Source organism: Falco naumanni, chromosome 4 (assembly GCF_017639655.2).
Source record: "Falco naumanni isolate bFalNau1 chromosome 4, bFalNau1.pat, whole genome shotgun sequence".
In the NCBI taxonomy this organism is placed as follows: domain Eukaryota; kingdom Metazoa; phylum Chordata; class Aves; order Falconiformes; family Falconidae; genus Falco; species Falco naumanni.
The window spans coordinates 26,022,207-26,035,056 of record NC_054057.1 but is presented as its reverse complement, the minus strand read 5'-3'; the positions used below and the strand labels follow the sequence as shown (position 1 = coordinate 26,035,056).

The window sequence follows — 12,850 nt, the reverse complement described above, 5'->3', positions numbered from 1 at the left end:
TCACAAAGCTGTGTATCTGTGCTATGAATGCCCATGTCATCCCCTTCTCACTGCTCACACGTACATGTACACACACACACGCACACATGAAATCTGTTACAGCTTTCCTCCTGGGATACATTAAAGTAAATGGAAAGCTGCTTCTTTTTCCAGAGCCTCTCATTCTGCATTCTTGAGAGTCAGAATTAAATGGAAGGGATGGAATAGAAACATGGAAGGCAATCATATGCACATATTTAAACCTAAAGCCTTCTTCTGTTATTTCAGATGTTCAATTTCAATTTGAATAGAGATTAATAAATTACACAAATTATAATACTCCAGACTTGGGTGTGGGCCAGTGGTGCTATATATAAGCAGTGTTGAGATTCTGGGGCTTTAGCATGCTCATTCATATTCATCCAGCGCTAACCAGAGAAATAATAGTGTTATCACCTAGTTCAGTAATCAAATAATGGAAAACCGATCTTCGGGAGTTTTGACTGGAATGGAAAGTAGTTTCTTATTGTGTCTATTAGCTGGAATAGTAAGGACTCAGCTGTGGTGATTTAATGAGTGATATTTTAATAATTTTTTTAATATGGATAAGCAAACACCTTGATGAAACTAGAATCAGCTGTTTCAGTTGTTCATTGGCTTACCATATCGTCTACACCTTAGGAATTTTTTTGACTTTGCAATGTAATTCTACTTTGCACAGATATTGACTAGCATGCTAACTAAAGTACCGTTACCATTCTTGGATATTATTAATTATGATATTTCTCCAGTAGAAATGTATTAGTGGACTTTTAGGGGCATATCATAATTGTGTCCATATTGCTCAGCTTAATTTGTTGGATTTTTCCTGTGATATGAATGAGTAGATTCCTAGCAGACATGGCTACATTTTCAGAAGAAATGGGTGTAATTGTGCAGAGTAAATCTGAAGACTGAAAAGTTACATGTGAGGCAAATGTATGAAAGTAAAACACGTGCCTAAGGTGAGGCAATGACCAGATGAATGTTTTGCCCACCTGCTTGATCTCCCATGAATTCAGTGTTAGTATACAAAATGTGTAGTACGAACACATTTGTGTATGACTTAATATGATAAATTAGGAACTTGATACTAAATGTACCATTAACTTGCTCTACCTTCTGCAACCTGACATGTCATATCCAGAATAACAAGGCTGTAGAATCAAGGTGTTTGGTTTGGGTTTTTTTCAGCATAGACAGCAGTATAGCATATATTGACATTAAAAGCTTCAACTTTTCAGACAGCTTCAAGGGAGCACTGAAACGTGTCTTTCCTGTCTATCCCATGCAGGAAATTACTGGAATGCTGCTTCTTTTGTTACTTCATCATCCTACCTTCACTTCTCCACCTTCCAAGGGGAAACCAGCGCAGACATCTCTTTCTACTTCAAAACATCAGCCTCAGACGGGGTGTTTCTTGAGAATCTGGGGAACACTGACTTCATCAAACTGGAGTTGAAATGTAAGTATGTGCTTCCCATCACTCAGCTTGGCACCTGAAATGGGATTGTGTCAGATACTAGGTTTCAAGAAATGTGTATCATTCAGTAAAATGTGTAAGCTCACTAAATTCTGGAAAAAATTCCAAATTGAGCTGCTTGACACAAGTTGCCTTATGTGGGAGGAGCACTTGAAGTATATTTGGATTGTTTATTGAGGGGAGAAATACAAAGAAGTTTTGAACTGCTACCATCAGTTATAAAATTGATACTGACCTGTAAAGATTTTTCAAAATCACATGCCAGATTTCTTTAAATTGTGTATCTTCAGCTCTGTGTGCTTTTCCTGTTTTATCTCATCATCATTTTGGAAATAGGGAAAGAAAGAAAAAAGAGAGACCATTCTAATCAGCACTGTAAGGAGCCAAAGAGCTGAAAATTGACATATGATATTTAAAATCCTTAAAATATCTCATAAAAATAAATCTTTATCAGTATTATCTATTAATAAAATTGCTGATCCAAAAAAGAGGGCATAATTATATCAAGAGACAAGTTAATTTTATTATCTAAACCATTTTTAACGCCCCAGGGGCAAACTTTCCAAGGAAAATGCTAAAATCCTCAGCTGTACCTGAATTCTGCTTAGTGAAATTGAAGTAGTTGAATTGGGGGGGGGGGGGGGGGGGGGGGGGGGGGAGGAATGTTTTATGCCTCCTTTGTTCTCCCTCGACCCAGTTTACCCTGCCCTAAACAGAAGCAGTGACAGAACTGCTGTGCTACGTGCAGCTGTTATTGCAGCCTCTAGCAGCACGTTACAGCAGCAGGGTGACAGGAGCACAGCAAGCTGCCTCCCTGTGCTCTAGCACCAGGGAAAAGTGTTTGTGCTTGCTTTTGCTGCAGAACCTACCTGTGGATGCCAAGGACCCAGCTCTAAATATCGATGCACAAAAATCAGCATCAAAAGTCACTGGTGTTGAAAGAAAAGGAATTGTTTGCATACCCCACATAATCTATTTTTAGGCAGATTCAATTTGATTTATACAGGCATCTAATATTAAAACAAAAAGCCATTTTCAACACTTCTCAAAGTCTAAACACACAAATTAGAATATAGATATTTAGAAACCACTAGGAGACCCCTTTAAAAATCTAACTAAATTTTGCCTCTGGATAAGAGTAAAGTGCCAAGTTCCAAGTGGATGATGGCTTCTTCCCTTCTTTCTACATGGAATTTAGTTTATGGTGCTTAATCCTAATTTTTGTTACTCTGTAACAGGGGCAAATCAAAATAGCTCCTACTGAGGCACAGGGAGGTCTTGTTTGTATTAACAGGAGGCACAGCCCTTTAATAATGAAGTGGCAGCTCTTTCTAATTTCACTTTAAGTATTTAAGAATTTAAGTAGTACTTGGCAGTCAGTTGGGGTGGGTGTTTTCAGAGTTTCTTGGTCTTCTGTGCTGTGCAAGGTGTTCTTAGTTGTTGTAGTTACCACAGCAGCCATGCTGTTTGCTTAGCTAGAAGATGACAACAATAGCAAATGAAAGTGAGTTGGCAGTAACTATAATTATTTTGCGCATGAGGTATATATGGAGGTATACCCAGAATATCATTAAATAGGAGTTTAATTTTAAGCTTATGTTTGAGATCCACTGACTTTGTTGTGATCTGGTGTATGCATAAATTCAACCTCTGCCTCATGCCCCTGAATCTAAACTTTAGATTACAAATTCTCAATGGCAGAAATTGAAATATCATCTATAAAAAAAGTCTGTAAGGTCAAACATGCTATTGCTGTTTAAAGTAGTAAAATACTCTTGATTAAACCTATCCTGACTGTATTTGCTAAAAAGTACCAAGACGGTCATTCAATATAAGTGCATTTACTCTACCCTGTCTTTCCTGGAAGCCATTGCTTGACATTTTCAGAGCCCCAGAAAATCGACTTTTCTGTGACTTAAATGTTTTACCAGTCACAGCTTAAAGAAGAGTTTAATACTGTAGGTGTAGTAACAAAAAGAAACTCTTTCTTCTGAATTACATGTTTATTTAATGAATGTTTGTTTTAGACAGTTTTCGTGTTTGTTTCATTCTAGTCTGCACTTGTGGGGGTTTTTTTTAATTACTTCAAATGAGAAGTTTCTGAATTTCAGAAGTTACTTACATGGCTTACAGTAGACTCTGCTGCTTCTTAAAAGACTTCCTCTTTTGCAGAAATCCTGTAAAAAATAATACGTGAAATTGTTTCTTAATAGGAACATAAAGTTAAGTAAGGTAATTACAGAATTGCCCCTAAATCCTGAAGCAGGTTTCCTTTGACAAGCTGCTTTCTAGCTAACCCATCACATTCTCTAGTAGAAGGGCTGTTTGGTATCAAATGTATCAATTTTGCATAATGGCCATCATCACAAGCTGCTGCGAACTGCTGCTCTTCAGTGGGTGCATCACTTTTGTCATTGCCTTCTCATCAGGTACACCTCTCATTGAAGAGGAATGGCTTCCTACAAAACCTGTTCTTGATTTCTTTACCTTTTATAGTTCCAAAAGAAAAATGTTGAAATGAGTACTCTGCCAGTGGAAAGCGCAAATGTTCTTTTCTTCTTCCCTTACATGTGAAATCCCTGTGTGTACCTGTGATATATAGTTAGTGATGTGTAAGCCTAGCTCTGCAGACCAGGAGCTGAAAGGTTCTACAATATGCAATATATTAATCGGCTTGCTGCACTTGGTGAAGGCATTAGGGAAACAAATCATTCGGTCTGTAAAATTCTTAGTTTCAAGACTTTGGAAAGCAGTTTGCTACTGTGTGTTTTACTCTAAGCACAAGAGTAGTCCCTCATTACGTGGTTTTACTGGTGTGCTGTCTTGGAGCTTTTTAAGGCCTAATGACTGCACAGATTATTTCCTAATCTCTAGATAAATCTCTAGGTTTATAAGAAAAGGAGGTGGAATTTATGGTATCTAGAAGAGTAACATCATGTGCCTTCAGCAAAGCCCCAGATTGCTGTCTCAGAGGAGAGGGGGAATACAGGAAGGGAAGAACATGTTTTTCTGATTTAAGAAACGGCTTTTCCAAACAGCTGACAAGGAAGTCTGCCATGAAAAAAACAATGCTAAAAGTCTGTGAACGTAGCTGAAGTCTTTAGTTATCCCATTTATCAAGCAGCCCCTCTGGCAGGCTCGTACTTGTCACCATTCATGGAACTGTTGGCAGAGATGTAGAATTACCTGAAGCCTCAGTTTTTACATACATCAGTAAATCTGCAGAACCCCATTATTTTTATAGCTGGCTGGTCAGCTGACAGTAACTAGGTTGGCTTAGGAAGGAGGTAGCTGAGTGAGGTATATATTTTTCTGTATGGCAGTGCTTCCAGAAACCTATGTCACTGGTCAAAATTTCCAGATGTTTTTTAAATTAAAACTGTTTTTTAAAGAGAGAAAAAAAAAAAAAAAAAAAGTATGCTTTTTCTTTTTTTCTTTTAGAGCTTTCCTATACACTTTTGGGAGAGTTTAACCTGAAATCTAGTCTTCCTATAAAAATACCATTGAGAAGACCATTTTTTTCATTCATTCAAGCCTACTGCCATGGGCATTATTTTCCTTCTTTAACCCTGACCTAGCCTTTAGGACTCGGAGGATTGTAACCTGCTGTCTAAAAGTCTGCCAGGGCAAGTCTCAGACAGTTCATTTTCAGTGCCTTTCATAAACACAATCCACAAAAACGTTTGAATGTCGTTTTAGGGAACTGCTTGGCACCTTTCTCAGAGCTCCTCGTTTGCTCCCCCAGTGGGTACCTGAAAGCACCTATGAAATCTGGCACCTGCTCTCCTTATAACTGTATTGGGGATGTGTAATAGAGCTGGCACTTGCTTGGAGAAGTAATAGGGAGTTGGATGTAGTATGTGGCACTTCTGTGAACTGAAATAAGCTGTGTGGTCCATCAGCTGCATATATCTGCCATAAGAGACCCACCTGCTACTACCAGTTCCGTTGGCCATTGCCCTAGGTCATCCATCCTTTGGCTTTACCCCAGTCCCCTTGGTGCAGAGGGCAGGAGCAGACTGAGCATGTGTGAGATGAAGCAGCAGCCTCTGCGTCAGCCAAAAGCAACATGGATCCTCCAGGTCTTCACCAGCGATCCAAATGGTCCCTTTTTTAAGCACATCAGGGTTGAATGTTGCCAAACAAAACATGCCAAGAATCCTGCTGTGAATTCTTGAAGACTCTCAGCTCCCCTTCCTGTTGAGTTCTTCCTTGCAGTTGCTTTTCCCTGGAAATGTCTGCTTTGCAGAATGGAGCCTGGTTAGAGCCATTGAAGTGCAGGGAAATAGGACTCCAGTATCCAAATGTGAAACTGGGCAGCAGGCAGGGGGCTACCTAAAATCCGGCTGTATATCAACATATCTGATTCGAGTCAAATGAGCAAGGGTATGGTTTTGTTCATTTATGGAGTGCGGGTTGAAGACTTTGGAGAGTTATGACTACAAAACCCCAGCTCCTTCGTACCTGTGAAATGTTTGTCAAATAGACAACATCTGAATTTTCTGATTGAGAGAAATCTTAAGTTTTGGAAGAGATGTATTCCTGAAAGCAAATTTTGGAAGGGGCATATTTCTGAGAATTTGGGAAGAAGCATCTACCATCACCGTTTTGTATCAGATTACCAGGACTTTTGCTCTAGAAAGCTTGTGTTGAATTAATCTGTTTCCAGAAAACATCCTTAATAACACTATCATATAATTCTACTGAAAAAAATATTTTGCTCACTTCTGTTGCTCCTCTCATCCCAGCACTCCCAAGCAATTTACAGATGCTAATGAATTTTGTCTCACCGTTATTATTCTGAAGGAAGTAAACAACAAGTCAGTTTTGCCAAAAAAAAAAAAAAAAAAAAAAAAAGAGGCTTAGAGAGATAAAGGTCAGCTTGGTTTTATCCTGGCATGAACATGTAAGAGAGGAAGGAGCTTTCTTATTAATTTATTGTAGAAAGTTAGACATAGTTACAACCCCTACATTCAGAGATGCCACTTGGCTGATAAACCCTGCAATGCTCCTGCCCTAAAGGCCTCCCCAAGGAGCGATCGGTGAACTTGGCTGCTGTGGAAGGCATTGCATGGCACAGCTCACTAATGAGAGCAGCGGTGTGGCTTTGGATGGGTCTGCCTGCTCTGTGGGCAAGGGATACTGACAGCACTGTTACCCAATGTTTTCATTTTAAGAGAAAGGTCCTGCATTGCTTCTTGCGTTTAGCTATTTCTGGGCTGCCTAGTTGAACTGTAAGTCACTTCTTCAAAATCAGATGAGAAGTGGCAGACCAGGGACCATGATTCCCATGGCTCTTTGCTTCTGCCCAGACAGCATTTGTTCCTACAGACTGAGTACTCTAACACATAGCTGATTAATATATTTTCTTACAAATTTTAATAACTTCATCATTTCTTTCTCCAGAGGCACCCTAAAATGGAATTCTACCATATCAATGAGTTTTCCACATGATACTCTTCAAATTCCCATACGTTAACGTAAACGCAGCTTACATTTTCCACTGCTTTATTTTTCTAGCTGGGTAGGGAAAACAGTGTGACCTTTGTTGTTCCTTTTAATTGAGTTGTTACTTCGCTTTCCTAGTAGAAGGTCACTTTTCTGAAAAACAGCCCCCTAGGAGAGCATGTTGCATTAGCCACACGTCAAAGAATTCATAAGACACTGAGGAATCTCTTCATCCCAGAGACCAGTAAGAAGTTATCAAATTAAATGGGAAAACATTACATTTCTTCAGGGAAATTTTTGACCCAAATATTTTTACAGCAGTATTTGCAAACTCTCATCTTGTTCCAGGACAATATGAAAGTTACAAATAATAATAAAAATTAAAAAAACTAATCTGAAGAACTGCAAGCACCATTATTTTCAAGATAATAGTCCTTTTCGGATGAAGGAGGTGATACTGAAAGGCCTGATAGGCAAACAGGGCAATTTATGACCTGTCTGAGAAGGCCAGTTTCACCTGTGTCCTTGTTCCCAGTTAGCAGGTGGGGACAGGTGCCCAGGCTGGCATGTGGGAGCAAGCCAAAGGCATCAAATAAACATCCCAGCTGGAGAGCTGGCTAAAACTGACTGATAGAAAATCCTAGGGATAGTGCTGTGGGGAAATTAAGGCCATCAGTAGCTCTTCTGCAACTAGCTTGGACTCTGGTGGGGCACAGGATGCTCTACTCTGGTCTGCCTGAATGTTAGTGCAGCCTTTGTGACCCTGCAGTGCACAGTGCTGTACAGCATCCCCTCGGCATTGCCTCTTTCTTTTCAAGGGTGCTGGGATGTTTTTCTCCTTGCCATGAATGCTACTTTAATAGTCATTTTATGGGCAGTGTCTTATAAATCAGTTACAGCTCACATAAAGTTCAAGGTGGGAACTGGTTGACATTCCAAAAGCACATTTCTCCCTAACTTTGGTTTGCATTGCACTAAATACGTGCAACACATAGCAAACTGTTGCTAGCCCTGCCACTCACTAGCTCATCTCAGGTCTTCACCCTCATTTCCAGCCTACTTTCAGTACATGCTGAAACTGCATATGCTTTTACTTTCTTCATGTGGGCTGACCTTTTTCCTGCAGAAAGTAAATATTTACTATACTGCACAAAATTACCAGGTGTCTTAGGCATGTGACAGGAGCAGACCTTCTAGGTCCTTGAATTTAGATCCTCGCTGTCACAGACAACCATGATGCATAATCTATGTCTAGCTCCCTACATTTGTTCAACTCTCTATAAAAATAATTCAAATATTTGCTAGCTGGACAACTGTTTCAGACTTGCACCTTTGTTTGTTCGAAATCTTTTAATTCCTAAAGGGTTTTTATTTGTCTCATTTGTTTATAGCCATTCATTCCTCTTTCGGTATTGTTCTTTGGCTGAACTAATTATTTTCCCTTCCTAGCATTTACTCTCCCCTTGAGTATTTATGGAGCAATCATATCCTCTCTCAGTTTTTAATTGCTATGTTAAGCAAGACAAACTCATGTCACCTCTTCTCATAAGATATTTTGTCTTGTTGCTTTCCCTGCTTATGCTAATAAAGTTCTCCCTACTCATTTCACCTTTAATTCTTCTTTCTTAAACACAGGTAATCAGAGCTATTCACATTAGTTCTGATAATGGTTTACTAGTGCCTTGTACAACGCAATTGTAGCCTGCCCACTGTGTCCCAGGAATTTTTGGCCGATCACACTGGGATCTTGTTTATTATATGTTATTTTCTGACCTTTCCAACATTGTGTTACTGGCAAAAAAAATCAGGCATATACTGACTTCTTGTGCAAAGTTATGCATTATAACACTAAATAGGACTGGGCCCAAAACAAATTAGAGGTCCTTTAATTTTCTGATGACCCGTACTTCATCCATCTCATCAACAATCTGTGTGCAATTCTGGTTTCCACCTCCGCTCTTTTTGGAAGAAAATCAAATATTCTAGATCTGTAACAATTCTCTTCTTCCCAAAATCAGAGGGGTTTTTTAACTCAAAGAAGGTTATCTATTACATTGACTTTGTTAAATCTTTTATATGCTTTCATATTCTTTGTGTTATGTCACACATTAGGAAGTGTTTTCTGACTCACTTACTGGCTTTTTGTCCACTCCTACCTTGCTCAACTGCAGGGTAAAATCTGGACGTTAAGTCATTAAACTATGGTAACTCCATTATTTTACATTTTCTTTGTAATTTCCTGTAATTTGAAAAAAAAATTAACTTGCAGAACTGAGGTCAACAAACCTATAGGTAAAGACATTCTCATCCTGCTACTCTTTGAAGTGATTGTGTGCCTTCTTGCATTAGTTCATGAGGTAAGTAGTAGCAGGATGCCACTGACCTCAGTTGACTTCTTCAGCCCAGCTTAGTCACTGAGTTTTCTGCTTTTAACAGGGTTAAGGGCAACATCTTCCACAACCAACTAGGAGGACAAGCTTCCTCTCTTCTCAATAGTTATGACTGAATTTGATTGACTTCATGACTGGATGTGTCTCCTGAAGACAAGATGTCAAAGGCTAGATCCACCAGCAGGCTTAAGCATCTCAGTACTAAATTTTGATACCCAAAACACCCTATTCAGCTGTCACCTAGTGGAAAGTGTGTCAAGCCTGGCTTAGCCTGAATTTTCCAAAGGAATTTCCTCAGGATGTACCCTCTGGCATGCTCAGATGTGCCTGCACCTTTTTAACAGCTGAGTAGCACATGAAGAGCTCTGGTTTCAGTGGAGTAGGCGTCACTCTGCCTACCTTATGTGGCCAGACTTGGCAGATGTTCCCAGTGCATTCCTCTGCCCACAGGAGTTTCAGATACCTACCTTCTACTGCATCTGTGGATGCTCTGATCACTAGATCATGAGGAAACAATGACTTTGAATATCTCATTCTTTATATCATTCTTTATCTCATTTCATAGTGGCATTTTTAATGAGCTATGGAGCAAATGAAGGGATAGACCTAGTGGCTAGGAGACCTACCTGAGGTGCAAAAATATTTTTTTTCCTCAAAAATACTTTAATATTTTAAAATGCTTATCTCGGCAAAGGACAAATATGTGATTTTGACAACATCCTGCCCATGGGATTAAAATGAATCTCAGCTGCTCTTTCAGTAGGTAAATAGCCCATGCAGTCTCTGCAATCACACAATCACAACTTGGATGAGTATAGAAGAGATGTCTGGAGGTCATCTGGTCCAACACCCCTGCTCCAGACTTTGTCCCTAATCTCTGAGGCCTGGGATTCCTGAAGGCTGGTCTTGCTAGTAAAGACTGAGGCAAAGAAGGTGTTCATTCCCTCAGCCTTCTCCATGTCCTGTGTCATGGGGGTCTCTGCCTCATTCAGCTGAGGGAACTGGGGGTATTCAGCCTGGAGAGGAGGGGGCTCAGGCAGGACCTGATGGCTCCCTACAGCTGCCTGACAGGGGCTGTGGGCAGGGGAGGTCGGTCTCTGCTCCCAGGTAACAAGTGACAGGACAGGAGGAAATGGCCTCAAGTTGCATCAGAGGAGGTTTAGGTTGGACATTAGGAGGCATTTCTTCTCAAGCACTGGAACAGGCTGCCCAGGCAGGCGGTGGAATCACCATCCCTGGAGGTGTTTAAAAAACACATAGACACAGTGCTTAGGGACATGGTTACTGGTGAGCTTGGCAGCGTTGGGTTAATGGTTGGACCTGATGATCTTTTTTCCAGTCTAAATGATTCCATGATTCTAATACTAATCATCAACATCATTCCATATACTGAAATGCCATGTGTGAGGAAATCTGAAATGGTCCAGCCAAGCTGTGTTGTTCCCTGAGGATGTATGGCTTGAGTCCAGTGGGTCTTCTGGTCCTAATTCATCTGGATGCTTTGGAGAACCTTTCTTCTGAGTGTTTAAAAAGGGTCTTGGTACACTGTAAACTACTTTCTTTTTCTTTAAGTTGGACTGTTTAAATAAAGTGTTGGCAAGTGCTAAGTTAGCCTATTGAAAGTCTAAATTATCTTTCATTGTCTTCACCAAAGCAATTCTTTTTTAAAGTAGAAAAAGATCTGTACCTAAATTATATATACAATGAAAGAGGAAGTTCTTTTACTGATAATACAATTGTATCCATAATGCTTCAAATATTTATGCACACAATTAATTCAAATTATGTCAATAGATTATTCAAATGAATATAACTTTCTTCTCTTTAAGTACTTGCGAGAACATTATAGTGTGGTAGATGCTGAATGTTCATATAAAGTTTTGGATATAGGTTTTCCTAACACTTTACAGCATAACGTCGGTTTAAATGCTAGTTTTAAAAAGTATCAGTTTAAATCATGATGAAAATTAATTACTTTTTAAGTCACTCTCAGCTTAGTCTCTGTCTCTCTACCTTGCCTTGCTGCAGTTATTCTGAGGACAAGGTAAAAAAATATTTATTCTTTTGACTTTTCATTCAGAAAACTTGCACACATGTATAATTTCTTATATTTTAAAAGAAAAGAAAAAACATCCATGTAAAACTTGTTTTAAAAGTATATAAAACAGTGAATCTATTTTTTAAGAGCATGAAGGCAGTTATCACAAGGCTGCCATTACACTATCTCTCATAACTTAGGCTTTTTGTATCCTCATGATCTATACGTCTTGACTTTGTTTTTAAAATAGCGCTTGGACCACTGTGGTGCATTTTATCTCTACTTGTGTACTGCAGACAACTCCTATTAGTATGAATTCTTAACAACTAATGTTTTATAAGGTCATAAATACTTTTACTCACCTGTTTTTTGTTTTCCACTGTTACAGCATGAGATAGGAATGGGTCTTCTGTTGGGTTTACATTTTGTGGTACTCATGCATACAGGGAAGCGAAGTAGTTAAGACAAAGTGGCTAAACCAGGCAAAGCCCTTACTCACGTACCCATTACAACTGAGCACGTACCACATGGCTCTGCCCTTTAGCCTCAGCCAATGTTACAGGAGTTTTCTAATTGTTATGAAGTCAGAGCGCATATTTTTACCTTTAACATGTCAATTCTGTTTCTCACGTTCCCGAACCACTCCATCATACTCCTGGTTTGTATTTTTTGTAGATACTTTTTCCTGTTGCAGCATAAAAAAAGTAAACAGTGCCAAAGATATTATCTTCCATTTCAGGGAGTCTACCCTGAATGTTGGCAACCATAAAATACTACAGGTATAGTTTTCAGAGAAGAAAATCTTTGTCTAAAGCTTTTGTTGAAAGGGAGCCACAGTTAGTCAAGTGCATCCAGCCTGCCTCCTTGCACGTACCCTTTTCGTATAAGAGTTACTACACTAAAAGTAAACTTGAGTCATATTTTTGGATGGCCTTTTTATTGTGTTAGGACACTGCAACAGGGTTCTCACCCTGATGGTGACCCCTTGACAGCCACAGAGAAATAAATAGCAGCCATCAAAAATTGCTTATAAAACAGCCGCTACAAATGACAAAAACTTACATGGCCAGGCAGAGAAATAAATGAATTCATATCATCAGCAGCACCTGGCCAGATGTAAAAGTTTTTTGGTAGCTACCACCCAGGCATGTGTGAACACCTTTAGAAGCCTTTAAGTATGGTCTACAGCAGAACCTACAGCTAATACAGGAATTACAGAATAGGAAAAACACCACAGAAGAAGAAGAAAAGGACACAGGCAATGTGCTTTCTCAAAATCCCACCACAGAAGAGTGACAGTCTTGATGTCTACTTTTCAGGTCTGCACCAGGCTCTTGCCATTTATAGTATGATCCACAATTTACCACTTTTGCTTATATTTATGACAAACATGACGTATTTGAGAGGAGTGTTAATATCCTTTGTATCTGCTTGTAAGCACCCAGACCCATTGCTCAGCATTTTTAGAACCAT

The 12,850-nt window shown here is 39.4% G+C and overlaps 1 protein-coding gene across 2 annotated transcripts in view; it reads left to right on the top strand.

Annotated features, from left to right (window-relative positions):
- The window catches only part of CNTNAP2 (contactin associated protein 2), a 1,145,700-nt gene that overhangs the window by 1,018,535 nt on the left and 114,315 nt on the right, over positions 1–12,850 (top strand). For both annotated transcript variants that reach the window (XM_040592035.1, XM_040592036.1), the window contains one exon: positions 1,313–1,483. In XM_040592035.1, the coding sequence (XP_040447969.1) occupies positions 1,313–1,483 (171 nt within the window). The remainder of the gene's footprint in view (positions 1–1,312; positions 1,484–12,850) is intronic.